The 13844-nt window shown below is 45.8% G+C and overlaps 1 protein-coding gene across 1 annotated transcript in view; it reads left to right on the forward strand.

Annotated features, from left to right (window-relative positions):
- CCDC158 (coiled-coil domain containing 158) overlaps positions 1–13844 on the forward strand; it is a 1152460-nt gene that overhangs the window by 952753 nt on the left and 185863 nt on the right. Inside the window, exon 27 of the mRNA XM_030192135.1 lies at positions 9994–10106. Within this exon, the coding sequence (XP_030047995.1) occupies positions 9994–10106 (113 nt within the window). The remainder of the gene's footprint in view (positions 1–9993; positions 10107–13844) is intronic.

The following is a 13844-nucleotide window of genomic DNA, read 5'->3' on the forward strand; positions in this document are numbered from 1 at the left end:
CCAGAGAAAGTGGTAAAGGCGGATAGCTTAGTGGGTTTAAAAAAGGTTTGGACAGCTTCTTAAAGGAAAAGTCCACTGCTTATTTTTGGGATAACTGTCAAATTTTGATGGTCATATAACGCTGGCATATTCGTGCAATATATCATAAAGAAAAAACAAAAAATAATATTAAAAAAAAGTGTTTTACTTGCACGACATTAAGTTTGGATGTTTGGGAGCTGTCCATGATTAAAATTATCACGCAAGAAGGCACACCTGATTGGTGTTAATAAAGTAGCTTTAGTGAGAATTTATATGAGCCTTCCCCACTACAGCCATTGTTGAGACCATCTGGTATTGTTTCACAATCTATCACTTGTTGGTTTGTTATATTTTTGGGATAAGTAGCATAAAATGGTTTGTACTTTTTTGGGATTTTGCCAGGTATTTGTGACCTGGTTTGGCCACTGTTGGAAACAGGATGCTGGACTCAATGGACCTTTGGTTTGTCCCAGTATGGCAATACTTATGTACTTACTAGTAAAAAAGGCCCGTTTCTGGCTGAAATGAAACGGGCTCTAGCAAGGTTTTGCGCGGAGTGTGTATGTTTGAGAGAGTGTCTGTGAGAGTGACTGTGTGAGAGTGAGAATGTGCAAGTGTGTGTGTGTGACAGAGAGTGGGTGTGAGTGTGTCTGTGAGAGAGCGTGTGTGTATGTGAGAATGAGTGTGTGCGAGTGCTTATGTGAGACAGTGAGTGTCCTTCCCTGTCCCCCCTGTCAGGTGTCAGGACTGGGGGGACTGTGGACAGTCATGAAGGCAGCCCCTACCAAAATAATGAAAGCAAGACCATTTGTATAATAATCACTGCATTCCAGAGAACAAAATGGAGCAAGTTCCCACATGCTATCTTTTGCTTTCTGTATTCAGTAGCTGACAGGCTTGCTAGACTTACCTAAGTGGCTGCAGCTGCAATACACTGAAAAGAAAGCAAGGAAACCTATGAGAGGTAGATACGGCCATCCCCTTGGCCTCTGACGCTCCTCCCTTCTTCTATTTGACTTCCCTCTGATAGGTCCGTCATTTGGTGTGACGCTCCTCCCTTTTCCTGTTTCAGTTCCCTCTGATAGGTCAGAGCGGTGCAGCTGTGACACTCCTCCCTTCTCTGATAGGTCAGGGCGGGGCAGAGATGTAGTGTGCTTAAAAATGGTTACAGAGCTTCGAACATACGAACTGTTAGCCTCGGAGTGTGCTGTAGAACGTTGAAGGTGCTTTTTATGTGCAGATGGGGCGTGGCCTACGGCCCAGATGGGCGTGGCTGAGACTGAGGGTGAGTAGTCCGAATAGCCTAGCCTACCAGGAGGACAGGAGTTCAGGACAGATGGAGTGAGCTTCAGAACGTCTGAGGGGGATTTTATTTATATAGATTACTTATTCTTGCTGTACACCACCTTGAGAGAATTCCTTCAAAAAAGGTGGTAAATAGATCCTAATAAATAAAAATAAAATAATGAATCCAAATAAATAAATAAGAGGCGCCTAGACCCTCTTTTATGTTCCATATGAAAGTACTTGAATATCTTCTGCATTTTTTGAGTCTAGCCAAAAAACAAACTTCGTTGCTTATTACCAAACCTGAGTACAGTATTGAGTTGTCAGATTTTTGTAATCAAAGTCTTCCATCAAGATAGTAGTTGTGTCTTAAGACCCCAAAGTAACATTTTCTATACTAATGAGAACCCTGTTGGAGCCTTTCTTTGCTTTTCAGCTAAGATACTGAACATGGAATGTCATTTTTTTATAGTTGTCATCTCAGTACACAGAGTTTGTGAGCTCCATGCTCTGGTGATTGGTGACTTATCCGCCCTATACTAAGTGCTGTGCAGTCATCCAAAGTTTCTGCCTTAAAGTGATGTCTGATTTCTTTCTTAATTGGACCGTTGGACTTTCAACACTTTTTTCTTCAGGCACCACACTCATGAAGGTGATCTGAACTTGCATAGCCTGGATTACAAAAGACCCTTTGTCTTGTCCTTGGAGTGAAACTAAATCTTTAGAAGGTCCTTTCAGTTTTCCATTTCATTTGACCCAAACAAACCTGGACTTGTATTTCTAATTAGATAGCAGTTTGCTTCTCCTTTCTTTGTGCCCATAGAGATCTAATACTAAATGGGCATGTCAGTTACCTATCTAAACTGACTTTCATTGATCAGATTTACAAAGCTAAAATATAGACTTCTATCCTCTCTTTTACATCTCATTATTATCCAGATATGACTTTACTCAACATATAGGTTTGTTGAATAGATTCCAGCTCCATTCTGCTTATGGCCAAATTAAAATTTACAAAACTATAATGGGGCTGCCCCCCCCCCCAAAAAAAAATATACTGGCCCAACCATTCCCCCTTTCCTATTGGATGATATCCTTTAGTCAGGGATTCACACCTGTGTGACTGATCCATGCTGTTTCTTGACAGCGAAGGTCCAATATTCAAAGTGATTTAAGCAGGCAGAAGAAATTCTGGCCTACTTCAATTGTGCTCAATGGACCAGCCACTGATATTCAGGGCCATGCCTAGGGTCTCTGGTGCTCCCCTGCAGACTATCAGTTGGCGCCCCCCCCCCCCCCACCCCCCCGTGTGGCACAAGATGGCAAGGCTTACAAGCCTTTCTTGAGAAATACTTGATCGCAAATCATTTTTTATGATTTTTAACCGTGAAAATGATCGCTCACCACTTGCCACACTGACAGGAATTGTCAGCAATATTCTTGGAAAACAAATTGCTATACATTGCAAAATAAGATAGCAGATGTAAATTCTCAAAGTGGACATATTCCAAACACTAAAATGAAAATAAAATGATTTTTTTCTACCTTTGTTGTCTGGTGACTTTGTTTTTCTATCCATATTGGTCCGAGTCTCTGATTCTGCTGCTCTCTATCTGTTCTCTTAACTGCGTTTCCAGGGCTTCCTTTCCATTTATTTCTTTACTTTCCTCCTTTCTTCTTCATTTCTTGCCCTACATCCATAAGTAAAAGCTGTGTCCTCCTCTGTGGAATTGACTGGAGGAGGTATAACGTGGATCCAGCTTTTGCCTATTTTCTCCATCCATGTGCAGTTTTTCTCCTCTTCCATTTCCCTCATCTCCATCCATGTGCATCTTCTTCTTTTTTCTTTCCTCACCTCCATCCATGTCCAGCACTTCTCCTCTCTCATCCCCTCCATCCATGTTCAGCATTTCTCTTCTCTCGTCCCTCCCCTGTATCCATATAAAGCAATAATTCTCTCTCCCCTCTCCTCCATCCAAGACCAGCATTTCTCCTCTCTCCCCGCCAACTCCTCCATCCATCCATGTCCAGAGAATCTCTCTTCCCTGCCCTCCCCTCTCATCCATGTCCAGCGATTCTCCTCTCTCCCCTGCCCTCCCCTCTCATCCATGTCCAGCGATTCTCCTCTCTCCCCTGCCCTCACCTCCCATCCATGTCCAACGATTCTCCTCTCTCCCCTGCCCTTCATGTCCAGTGCATCTCTCTTCGCTGACCTCCCCTCCATGTCCATTATGTCTCCTCTGCCCCCTGCCCTCCCCTCTCATCCATGTCCAGCAGTTCTCTCTTCCCTGCCCTCCTCTCCTCTCCCCTCCCCTCCATGTCCAGCATGGAGAGGAGAGGGGAGGGCAGGGGAGGGAGTTGACATGCTGGACATGGAGGGGAGGGGAGAGAGAATTGCTGGACATGGAAGGAAGGGCAGGGGAGAGAGGAGAATCACGACTTCAGGTAAAAGATTTTGGAGCGCGAGAGCAGGAACAGAAGGGAGCGGGCAAGTAAGCCGGACCTCAGGAAAAAGGTGCCGGTAAGCTGTACCGGCACAAAAAAAGCACTGTATATATTCCTCATTGATAAGTCTCTGACTCTAAAGTTTAGCAATTTCATTAAAGCAAAATGTATTTTCACATATCACAGACTCTTCCTATCCAAGGAGAATGTTTTATTTATTTGCACTTGTATCCCACATTTTGCAGGCTCAATGTGGCTTACAAAGAACTGTTATGGCATTGCCATACCAGGGTAAAGAATACAATTGGTGTTACAAAGAAGACAAGAGGATCTGGTCAAGCAGTTATAGTCATGCAGTGTACGTTGTGTATATGAAAGTTTAAAAATAAACCATGGACCCTCTCTTTATAGAAAACTATGGGGGTGAAAAATAAAAACAGAGACAACCGGGCCTGAAATACAAAATGTGAAATAAATGTTATAAAATCAAGAGCACGTGGAAAAACGAACATGACCTACAGTACTCTGTAACCACTTCCCGAGGAATAGTCTTCAAATGTTTCTGGTATCCGTGACAGAGTTTGTTGAAACTATGATTTTATGGTCCTCCTGCCTAGAATGAACCACATAAAAGCCAGAAACTGTACAATCTCTGCAGCACTGTTTCAGGCTTGGGCAGACCCAAGTGGGCCTTACAGTCATTCCCTTCTGTCATTCTCCATATCTCTCTCACCCAGACTAAGCAGTATATCATGTTTAACTACCAATAGGGTGAGCAGATGCCTTTCTGCCAGGTCATAAAGAGCAGAAGCCAGCACTGGATTCTTTTTAAAGTTCTTTCTCAAAGGCACTTTCTGCACAGACATAAAAAGATTAATAAATGAAAACAAACAAAATCCATAACCTAAAAACAAACACAAAAAAGCACTGACTCTAAAGTTTAGTAATTTCATTAAAGCAAAATGTATTTTCACATATCACAAACTCTTCCTATCCAAGCAGAATGTTTTATATTTATTTATTTATTGCATTTGTATCCCACATTTCCCACCTCTTTGCAGGCTCAATGTGGCTTACAATACATCATGAATGGTGGAGATATATAAGAAATAAACATTTAGTAATTACACACAAAACATTTAGTAATTGCACACAAAAAAGCAATCAGATTTTCACTTACCAGCTCTTCACAGCTAAACTTCCTCTTTGAACCAGTGGCGTAGCTAGGGTAGTTGACACCCGGGGCCGGTCATTTTTTAACACCCCCCCTCCAAAATCCAGTACTAGGCATACCGAGAATACAAAGCACTCAGGATCTCTAGAGCAATTCTACCATACCATAAGCAGTAATTTCTACGAGTCACATAAGAAAAAGGAAAGCATTTTAAACACTACAGTGAGCACTACACCATCAATTCACCTATTGTAAAACGAAACCAGACAGAATAGTACAGATCGTCAATCCTGCACAGTGAATGCCAACTGAAAGCCATGTCTTTTTCACAAACACAGATACACCCTAAACCACTATAGAATAAGTAATCATAAACTTTCTATTTAGACAAAAATTAAACTGAACCCCCAAGAGGCCAGACTGAGCATACAATGCAACACCACAAAAACAGAAAATATCCCCTAGTACTGTGCGAAATATAAAGACAGCAGATGTAAATTTGAAAAAACTAACAAATATCAATCACTTTACAAATTAACAAATAGAAATAAAACAAAAATAGAAAATAAAATATCATTTTATTGGACTAATACATTTAGCTTTCAGAGGCCAAAACCTCCTTCCTCAGATCAATACAGTATAGTGCTGTTAGTATCCTATCCTGACCTGAGGAAGGGGGTTTTGTTCTCCGAAAGTTAGTCAAAACGTATTAAAATTGGTCCAATAAAGCTTACCTTATTTCCATGTTCTATTTATAAGCATTTATTAACACAGCTACAATACTACTTTATCCTCAAGCAAAAAAAATAAAAATATATATTTTATTTACAGTTTGTTGTCTCTGGTTTCTGCTTTCCTCATCTTCTTTTCACTGTCTTCCTTCCATCCAGCATCTGCCTTCCTTCTCTCCCTGCCATCCTGTGTCTGCTCTCTCTCTCCTGTCCCCTCCATGCAATGTCTGCCCTCTCTCCCTGCCCCTTCCATCCACTGTCTGCCCACTCTCTCTCTCTCTCTCCTTTCCTTCTAGCATCTGCCCACTCTCTCTCCTTTCCATCTAGCATCTGCCCTCTATCTCTGCCCCCTTCCATCCACTGTCTGCTCTTTCACTCCCTTCTATCCACTGTCTGCCCTTTCTCTCTGCTCCTTCGATCCACCATTTGCCCTCCCTCTCCCATCCATTCAGGGTCTGCCCTCCCTCTCACTCCCCCTTCCATCCAGGATCTATCCCCCCTCTCTCACTGCCCCCTCTTTTCGGCTCCCAGTTTCAGCCGATTATCCCACCTGCGGCTGACCCAGATCCATTGATTCTCCTACCTACCCCTGCCCCAGGCATGACCCCATTCTCCATCCTGCCCACTTTTCAGACCCCAGTTCCAGCTCCATGCCCCTTCTCCCATCTGTCCCCCACCCAGTCCCTTCTGCCATCCGAGTCCCCCTCACCCTATCTGTCCCCCACCCAGTCCCTTCTGCCATCCAAGTCTCCTCAACCCCCACCCTCACCCTCACCCCATCTGACCCCCACCCAGTCCCTTCTGCCATCCGAGTCCCTCTCACCCCATCTGTCCCCCACCCATCCCTTCTGCCATCCGAGTCCCCTCCACCCTCACCCCATCTGTCCCCCACTCAGTCCCTTCTGCCATCTGAGTCCCCCCCCCCCCCCCACCTCACCCTGCCTCGTCTTCTCCCTGCCACCCGGTCTTTAAAAAGAAATCTCCGACGCGATAGAGAAGCGCAGCACCTCATGTCTGCATGTAAAAGAAGTGGATTGTCTCATCGGGCCTTCCCTCACTGTCCCGCCCTTACGTAAATAGGAAGTTGCGTCAGAGGAGGGCGGGACAGAGTGAGGGAAGGCCCAATGAGATGATCTGCTTCTTTTACTTGCAGTCGCAGACACGAGGTGCTGTGCTTTGCTACCGCGTCGGAGATTTTTTTAAAGGGCTTGTGCGGGGGGGGGGGGGGTGCCAGAGGAGCGAGAAGAGGAGCGAGCAGCGGGAGAGGTGGAGCACCCCCCTTTCTGCTGACACCCGGGGTGGACCACCCCCACCACCCCGCCCTTGCTACGCCACTGCTTTGAACCTACTGTTTGAACCATCAGCCAATGAAATGGCTTTTAGCTGTAGTTATCTCAGGTTACCTGATAATTATGCACACATCATTGCAGTCATGCCCTCCTCTCAGTGTACATGCTCAGAAAAAAAACAAAAACTTTGAACCACTTACAGATTTTAACAAACAATTACACTATTTATTTTTTATTTCTCCCCAGTCTTACTTGCACACCTCCCTCCAAACCTGTTCTCTTTAATTTGAATTTTATTCAAGCTCACCCTGAATGAGGAGTTCTTCCCACACCATATATAGCACTGGTTGTACTCTTTGAAGCAACTTTAGCAGAGCGTGTCTGCCTCAGTTAGCACTGCTGAGCTGCCTTCACTTTCTGACACGGAGAGGGAAGGGCAGGGGAGAGAGGAGAATCACAACTTCAGGTAAAAGATTTTGCAAGTGAACGGACCTGGGCGGCGCCCTCCAGAGGTTGGCGCCCCCTTGCACTGCTTACCCCGCTTACCGTGTTGGCACGGCCCTGCTGATATTCATCAGCAAATAACCCAACAGTACTGCTAAATATTGGCACTAACTGGCCATTTTGAAAGAGGGCAGGAGGAGAGCATTTTGGGGGTGAAGGAGTCAGGAGTTATGTGGGTACTGGCAGTATTCAGTGCCGGTGAGTATGTATCAAACTAGGCATGTAGGACCACATGAAAAGCAGTCCTAACTATACCTGCTTAAGCACCAAATATCTGCCAGCACCCGCAATAACTTCAGGGTGCCAGCCTACAAATTGGAGACTACCTCCCCTCCCTCCTAACCTCCCCCCCTATAAACTTCTAATCCTCCATCCTGCCCTCTCCCAGACAAGTTTGATCCCTTTCCCCAAGTTTCAGTAGGTACCCCCGGGTCTACATTAACTGTCCTGAATGTCTAGTGGTAGAAATAGGCAGAACTAAACCCTACCCACTGCTGCCCCTCACAACCTCTGATTGAAAATGTCTGCCACAATCTCTAGCAGTAGTCTCACAGTACTGCTGCTAGGGGTCAGCTTTTAGCGTCAGTACCACAAAACTACTGCTAGAGGTAGAGGCTGCCATTTTTAATCAGGAGCTGGAGCAAGGGGGGGCCCTACTGGGAGGTGAGGATCGAATGCTTGTTGGGCAGAGGGCAGAAAGGGAGAAATGTAAACTCCTTTTATACAAGTCATGGCCAGTATTCAGTCCAGGACCCGCATAACTCCCTGTGCCCAGCACAAGTCTGGTAAGAGATGGATATTCAATGCCGGTGCACGTACATGACTCCACATTGAATATCCGAGGTTAATATAGCATGCCATGATCAGCACTTAAAAATGAACTGAATGCCACACTGAATATTGACTGGTAAGTTATTACCTGTATGGATATGTTAGTAATTATTAGGAAAGAGATGGAAAATAAGACCAAGAATATTATAATGCCTCTGTATTGCTCCATGGTGCTACCCAGGGGCGTATCTGCGTGGGGCCACAGGGGCCTGGGCCCCCGCAGATTTCTCCCTGGACCCCCCTACTGCCGTCAACCCTCCCCCGCTGCCGTTGTTTACCTTTGCTGGCGGGGGACCCCAACCCCCCGCCAGCCAAGGTCTGCTTGCCGCCTTTAAAGATATTTCTTCAGCTGGCGGGGGACCCCAACCCCCGCCAGCCGACCCGACGTCAGACTCCGAACTGGATTGAACAGCTATCAACTACAGCATGGCCACGGAGGCCGAAGAAGAACTTTAAAGACGTCGGGTCAGCTGGCAGGGGTTGGGGTCCTCCGCCAACTGAAGAAATATCTTTAAAGGCGGCAAGCAGACCTCAACTGGCGGGGGTGGGGTCCCCCACCAGCAAAGGTAAGCAACGGCAGTGGGGGAGGGTTGGCGGCGGGGAGGAGGGTGGAGAGTTGTTGGTGGGGGGATCTGGCAATGGCGGGGGGTTTCTGGCAATGGCGGTGGCGGGGGGGAGTCGTTGGGGGGGTAAAATATGCCGCCTCCCTCTGACTCTGGCCCCCCTACCGCCAGAGTCCAGATACGCCCCTGGTGCTACCTCATTTTGATTATTGCATTCAGTTCTTGTCACCATATCTCCAAAAAGATGTAATGGAATTAGAAAAGGTTAAAAAAACAGCAACCAGAATGATAAAGGGGATGGAACTTCTCCCATATGAGAAAAAGCTAAAGTTAGATCTCTTCAGCTTGGAAAAGAGATGGCCGAGGTGGGTATGACTGATGTTTACAAAATCCTGAGTGGTGTAGAACAGGTAAAAGTACAAAGACTAGGGGACGCTCAATGAAGTTACATGGAAATACTTTTAAAACAAATAGGAGGAAATATTTTTTCACTCAACAAATAATTAAGCTCTGGAACTTGTTGCCAGAGGATGTGGTAACAACGGTTAATATATTTGGGTTTAAAAAAATGTTTGGACTACCTCCTGGAGGAAAAGTCCATGGTCTGCTATTAAGACAGACATGGGGGAAGCTACTGCTTGCCCCAGGATTGGTAGCATGGAATGTTGCTACTATTTGGGTTTCTGCCAGGTTCCTGTGAACTGGATTGGCAACTGTTAAAGCAGGATACTGCACTAGATGGACCATTAGTCTGAGCCAGTATGGCTATTCTTATGTTGTTGTGTTCTGATGGAGTATTCAGTATAGACAGAAGATAATCCCTCTGGCAACCTCTTTTGAAGTTGACTTGTTTAAGTTATTATATAGAACTTACATGACCTGTGTAACAGTGGTTGTGCCAGAAGTCTCACACATGCCCAAAAAAGTCTTCTAGGCTTTTCTAATGTTATGTAATTGATTATCTTATTATCTATGTAAAACACCTGTTTTAGTTTTACAGCATTTTCAAGCAGCTGATGTTTGTTGAAAGAGTGTATACATTAAAATATCTTTTAATGTATGTTGATATATTTAGAAAGTTCTCTGTAAGTGACTGAATGTTATTTATTTTGGTTCACCTGAATATTTGGTAATTTTGCCCTTTACAGGCTTGAAAGCTGCAATGGAAATGCAGAAACAAATCACAATTAAACTCGAACAAATAGATACACTTCAGAGCAAGATTCGTTATTTGGAAGAAATGTTGGAAAATGAAACCAAGGTCATTAGAGCTTATTTTATTGCACTACATTTTTCTGACATATCAAACTGGAAATTATGCTCATCCTCTTTTTCATGTGTATTTGTAGATCTAACTGTATTTACAATGATGTAGATTTTCTACGTACGCATTTTCAGTGTGTATTTAAACAGAATAGCAGGATAGCTTTTATAGAGATGATGTCATTTAACTAGATTGCATAGTAATAACCATGTGCTATTTTTAGTTATCTTGTGGTTTATAGATAGTAATATACTGCTAACAGGTTGGTAGCAAAATGAATTTAAACAAATTTCCAGCCCAGTTTCTAACTTTTATTTTTAGTGTTTGAAAGGCAAAGCCTTGAACCCTTATGATAGGTTTGATTTGTCCATTCATCATAAAATAATATGGTGGTCATTTTAGAGGTGCTATTTGTTTTTTAAGAGTGGATATCTCGGCACACTGATGTCTAAAGTACAATCTCTGAACAAGTTGGAGGTTAATGTGGATGTGATAAATGGCCAGAGGCATGTCGAGGTGGGGGGGGGGGGGGGCGGGTGTCACAGGCAGTGCAGCATGCAACTTCTGTCACCCTGTTGACAGGAAGGGAATGCATGAAAAACATCGGGATTTACACCACCAAATAAGTGCCACCATCATTTCTTTGTGACTACTTGCGTTGGTGCTGACTGGAAGAGAGATTATACAAGAGTCTGTGAGCCCTACTGCCATCTCTATCCACCCAGATATATCTGTCTTCAACTCTTCTCAGTCTCACACATGCCAGTAACCCTACAGAACCCAGCTCTTACCTCTTTACCCAGCTTGCCCTAATAAATCTCTCCCCTGCTACCTATCCCATACCTATCTTAGAGCCCCCTCCACATCTATCCCTACCCTGCCCCAACCTGGTCCCTCTCTGTCTTCATCTGCTCAGCTGCCCCTCATTCCCTAGCCCTACATACAGTCTGTGTCCCTGCCAGTGGGGGAGCTGGGTTCATTTCCCACTGCAGCTCCTTGTGACCCTGGGCAAGTCACCCAACCCTCCATTGCCCCAGGCACAAAAAATAGATTGTGAGCCCAGTAGGGACAGAAAATGTACCTGCAAAGAATATGTAAACCGCTTTGGTTTTATCACAGAAAGGCGGCGTATCAAGTCCATGGCCCTTTATCTTTTATCTCTACCAGTGTATGTGTGCAAGTGAGGTGGTGTCTGTCAGTGTCTGTGCTGCTCCACTGTGTCTCAGTATAGGTGTTGGTATTGATAAGAATTGTAGGTCATGAACCATCAAAACATCTGGGCTGTTGAGGCACTTCAGCATGAGGCACACCAAGAGGAGAGGAGGGTGAACAGGCCACAAACTTACCACAGGATATATAGGCCCAGGACACAGTTCCTTGATCTCACTGAAGAGCAGTGCATAGGGCACTTTTGCTTTGACAAAGAAACCATTCACCATCTCTGCCAACAGTTGGAGCCCCTCCTCTGCACCACCACTCACAGGGAACAACCCATGCCCGTCTACCTCAAAATCACCTCTGCATTAGCCTTTCTTACCTCCGGCAGTTTCCATACTGTTCTGGAAGCTACTGAAGGCTTCAGCCAATAGAACCAACTCCCAGTGCTTCACATAGTTTCTCATGGCCCTTCTTACACACACCTCTGACTAAATAGCATTCCTCTAGACCCAGCAGCAGAGGCAACACACAATGACCCAATTCTTTGAAATTGCCCTTTTCCCCTCTGTTCATAGTGTCATTGAGTGCACCCATGCAGCTCACCTTCTGCAACAGAAAGGCCTTCTACTGTCTCAAAATGTAAGTATTGGTAAAAGCACAGGGGAGAAGACTGATGCCTTCCCATGATTCCCCGGATCCTTCCATGACTCATACATCCCAGCACACTTGGGGATACCTGATAGATTCAAGACTGGAGAGATCACTGGCAGCTAGCTTATAGGTAAGAAGTACACATCACTTGTGCCAGAGCCTAGCTCACATCACCAATTTGCAGTCAGTTGGGGTATTATCTACCGCACAGCTCAGTTCTCCCACTCACCCCATGTCCATTCCTTCATTCTCCCCATCTGACACACGTTATCTGGGTTGCCCACTGAAAAGGAGGCTGATAATTCCCATCATCAGATCCAGCAATGAGACAGAGAAGCATAGAGGTTTAACTGCATCCCTTGCACATTTTTCTACACCTAGCCTGTAATTTTTACATTTTAGCCTGTAATTTCAATTCTATGCTTCTCCATATCTATGTCCAAAGCACAGGATGTTCAAATAACTGTCAACAACAGAGAAGCAAACGATAATTAAACTGTCTTAACAGCCACATATATGGCTAATTCCTAACTCTCAAAGGTTGATTCTGGGATTATAAAAGAAAAGGACTTAACTTCATGTTGATAGTAGGGCACACTAGGACACACTAGCAAACTAGGACCATCATTAAGTGTACCTTTGGACTGCTCAAGGTATACTTCAGGTGCCTCAATCGATCCTTAGGGGAGCTGCTCTATAAACCAGAAAAAATCTGCAAGATAGTCATGGCTTGCTTTATTCTGCACAACCTGGCACTACAGGACAGAATGCCACTCTCTAAGGGACTGCAGCTATGAGATAGGGAAACAGAGGACGAAGAGGAACAGGCACCACCGGCTCTGGAGCACTCTTATCCATACTGGCATGGCTTTGCAGCAAGGAATGAACTTATACACTGATCATTTCTTTGATAGTATATTTGCAATCTCTGAGCAAGACAGGCATGTGCAGACACTATCCTACATCATATAAGCTTTTCCATCCCCTCTGTGCTATGCCATCCATGATCGCTCCACTATCACCTGCCACCTCCACTCAGGGGCGTAGCCACGGGTGGGCTTGGGCCCACCCAGCAACGGTGCAACTCAGCCAACGAAAAAGCGCGAGTTCAGCTTTCCCTCCTCCCAGCCTCCCGCTGGCGCGCCGCAGGTTTTGTTCCCTCCCGGCCTGCTCCCTCCCCTGTCATCCCCGTCCGGCAGTGGTGTTAGCGCCGCTGAGCTGCGCAGCGCCGGGGCCATCTGCACACTGTTATGAGTGCTTCCTCTGCGCTGGCCCCGCCTCTTCAAAAAGAGTATCAGAAAAGGTGAGGCCGGCTGGAAGGAAGCAGTCGTGTAGCGGCAGCATGCGGCTCCGCTGCAGATGTCTGGCGGGGATGGAATGGGAGGGAGGGCCTGCGGCGCGCCGGCGGGTGCTTGGAGGTGGGAGAGAATGACGATGACGGCGAAAAGGTGCAGATGCAGCATGTCAGTGGGTGGCTTGGGGGAGAGAGGAAAAAGGTGCAGCATGCTAGCAGGTGGCTTGAGGGGTCAGGGAGAGAGGGAGAGACAGGAGCACTGTTGGGATGAGGGAGTGAGACAGGGTGGGGTGGAGGAATGGAGAGATGCTGCAAGGGGAAAGAGAGGGAGAATTGTTGGATATGGGTGGGATGGGATGGGATGGGGAGAGGGAGGGAAAGGCTGCATAGGAGTGGTAAAGGACCAGAGAGAAAAAAAAGTGTTGGACACGGAAGTGGAAAGAAAGGAGGGAGAGATGAGAGGGGAAATGTTGAACATGGCATTGGGGGGAAGGAAGGATGGAGAGATGCTGTGGGGGGGGGGGGGGGGGGGGAAAGAGATGTTAGACCAGTGGCTCAAGGCAGGGAGAGGGAGAAAAGTTGGACATGAAGGTGGAGGAGAGGAGAGGAAAGGAGAGACGCAAAAGTGGGGG

The sequence above is a fragment of the Microcaecilia unicolor genome, chromosome 2, assembly GCF_901765095.1.
Source record: "Microcaecilia unicolor chromosome 2, aMicUni1.1, whole genome shotgun sequence".
Classification (NCBI taxonomy): Eukaryota; Metazoa; Chordata; class Amphibia; order Gymnophiona; family Siphonopidae; genus Microcaecilia; species Microcaecilia unicolor.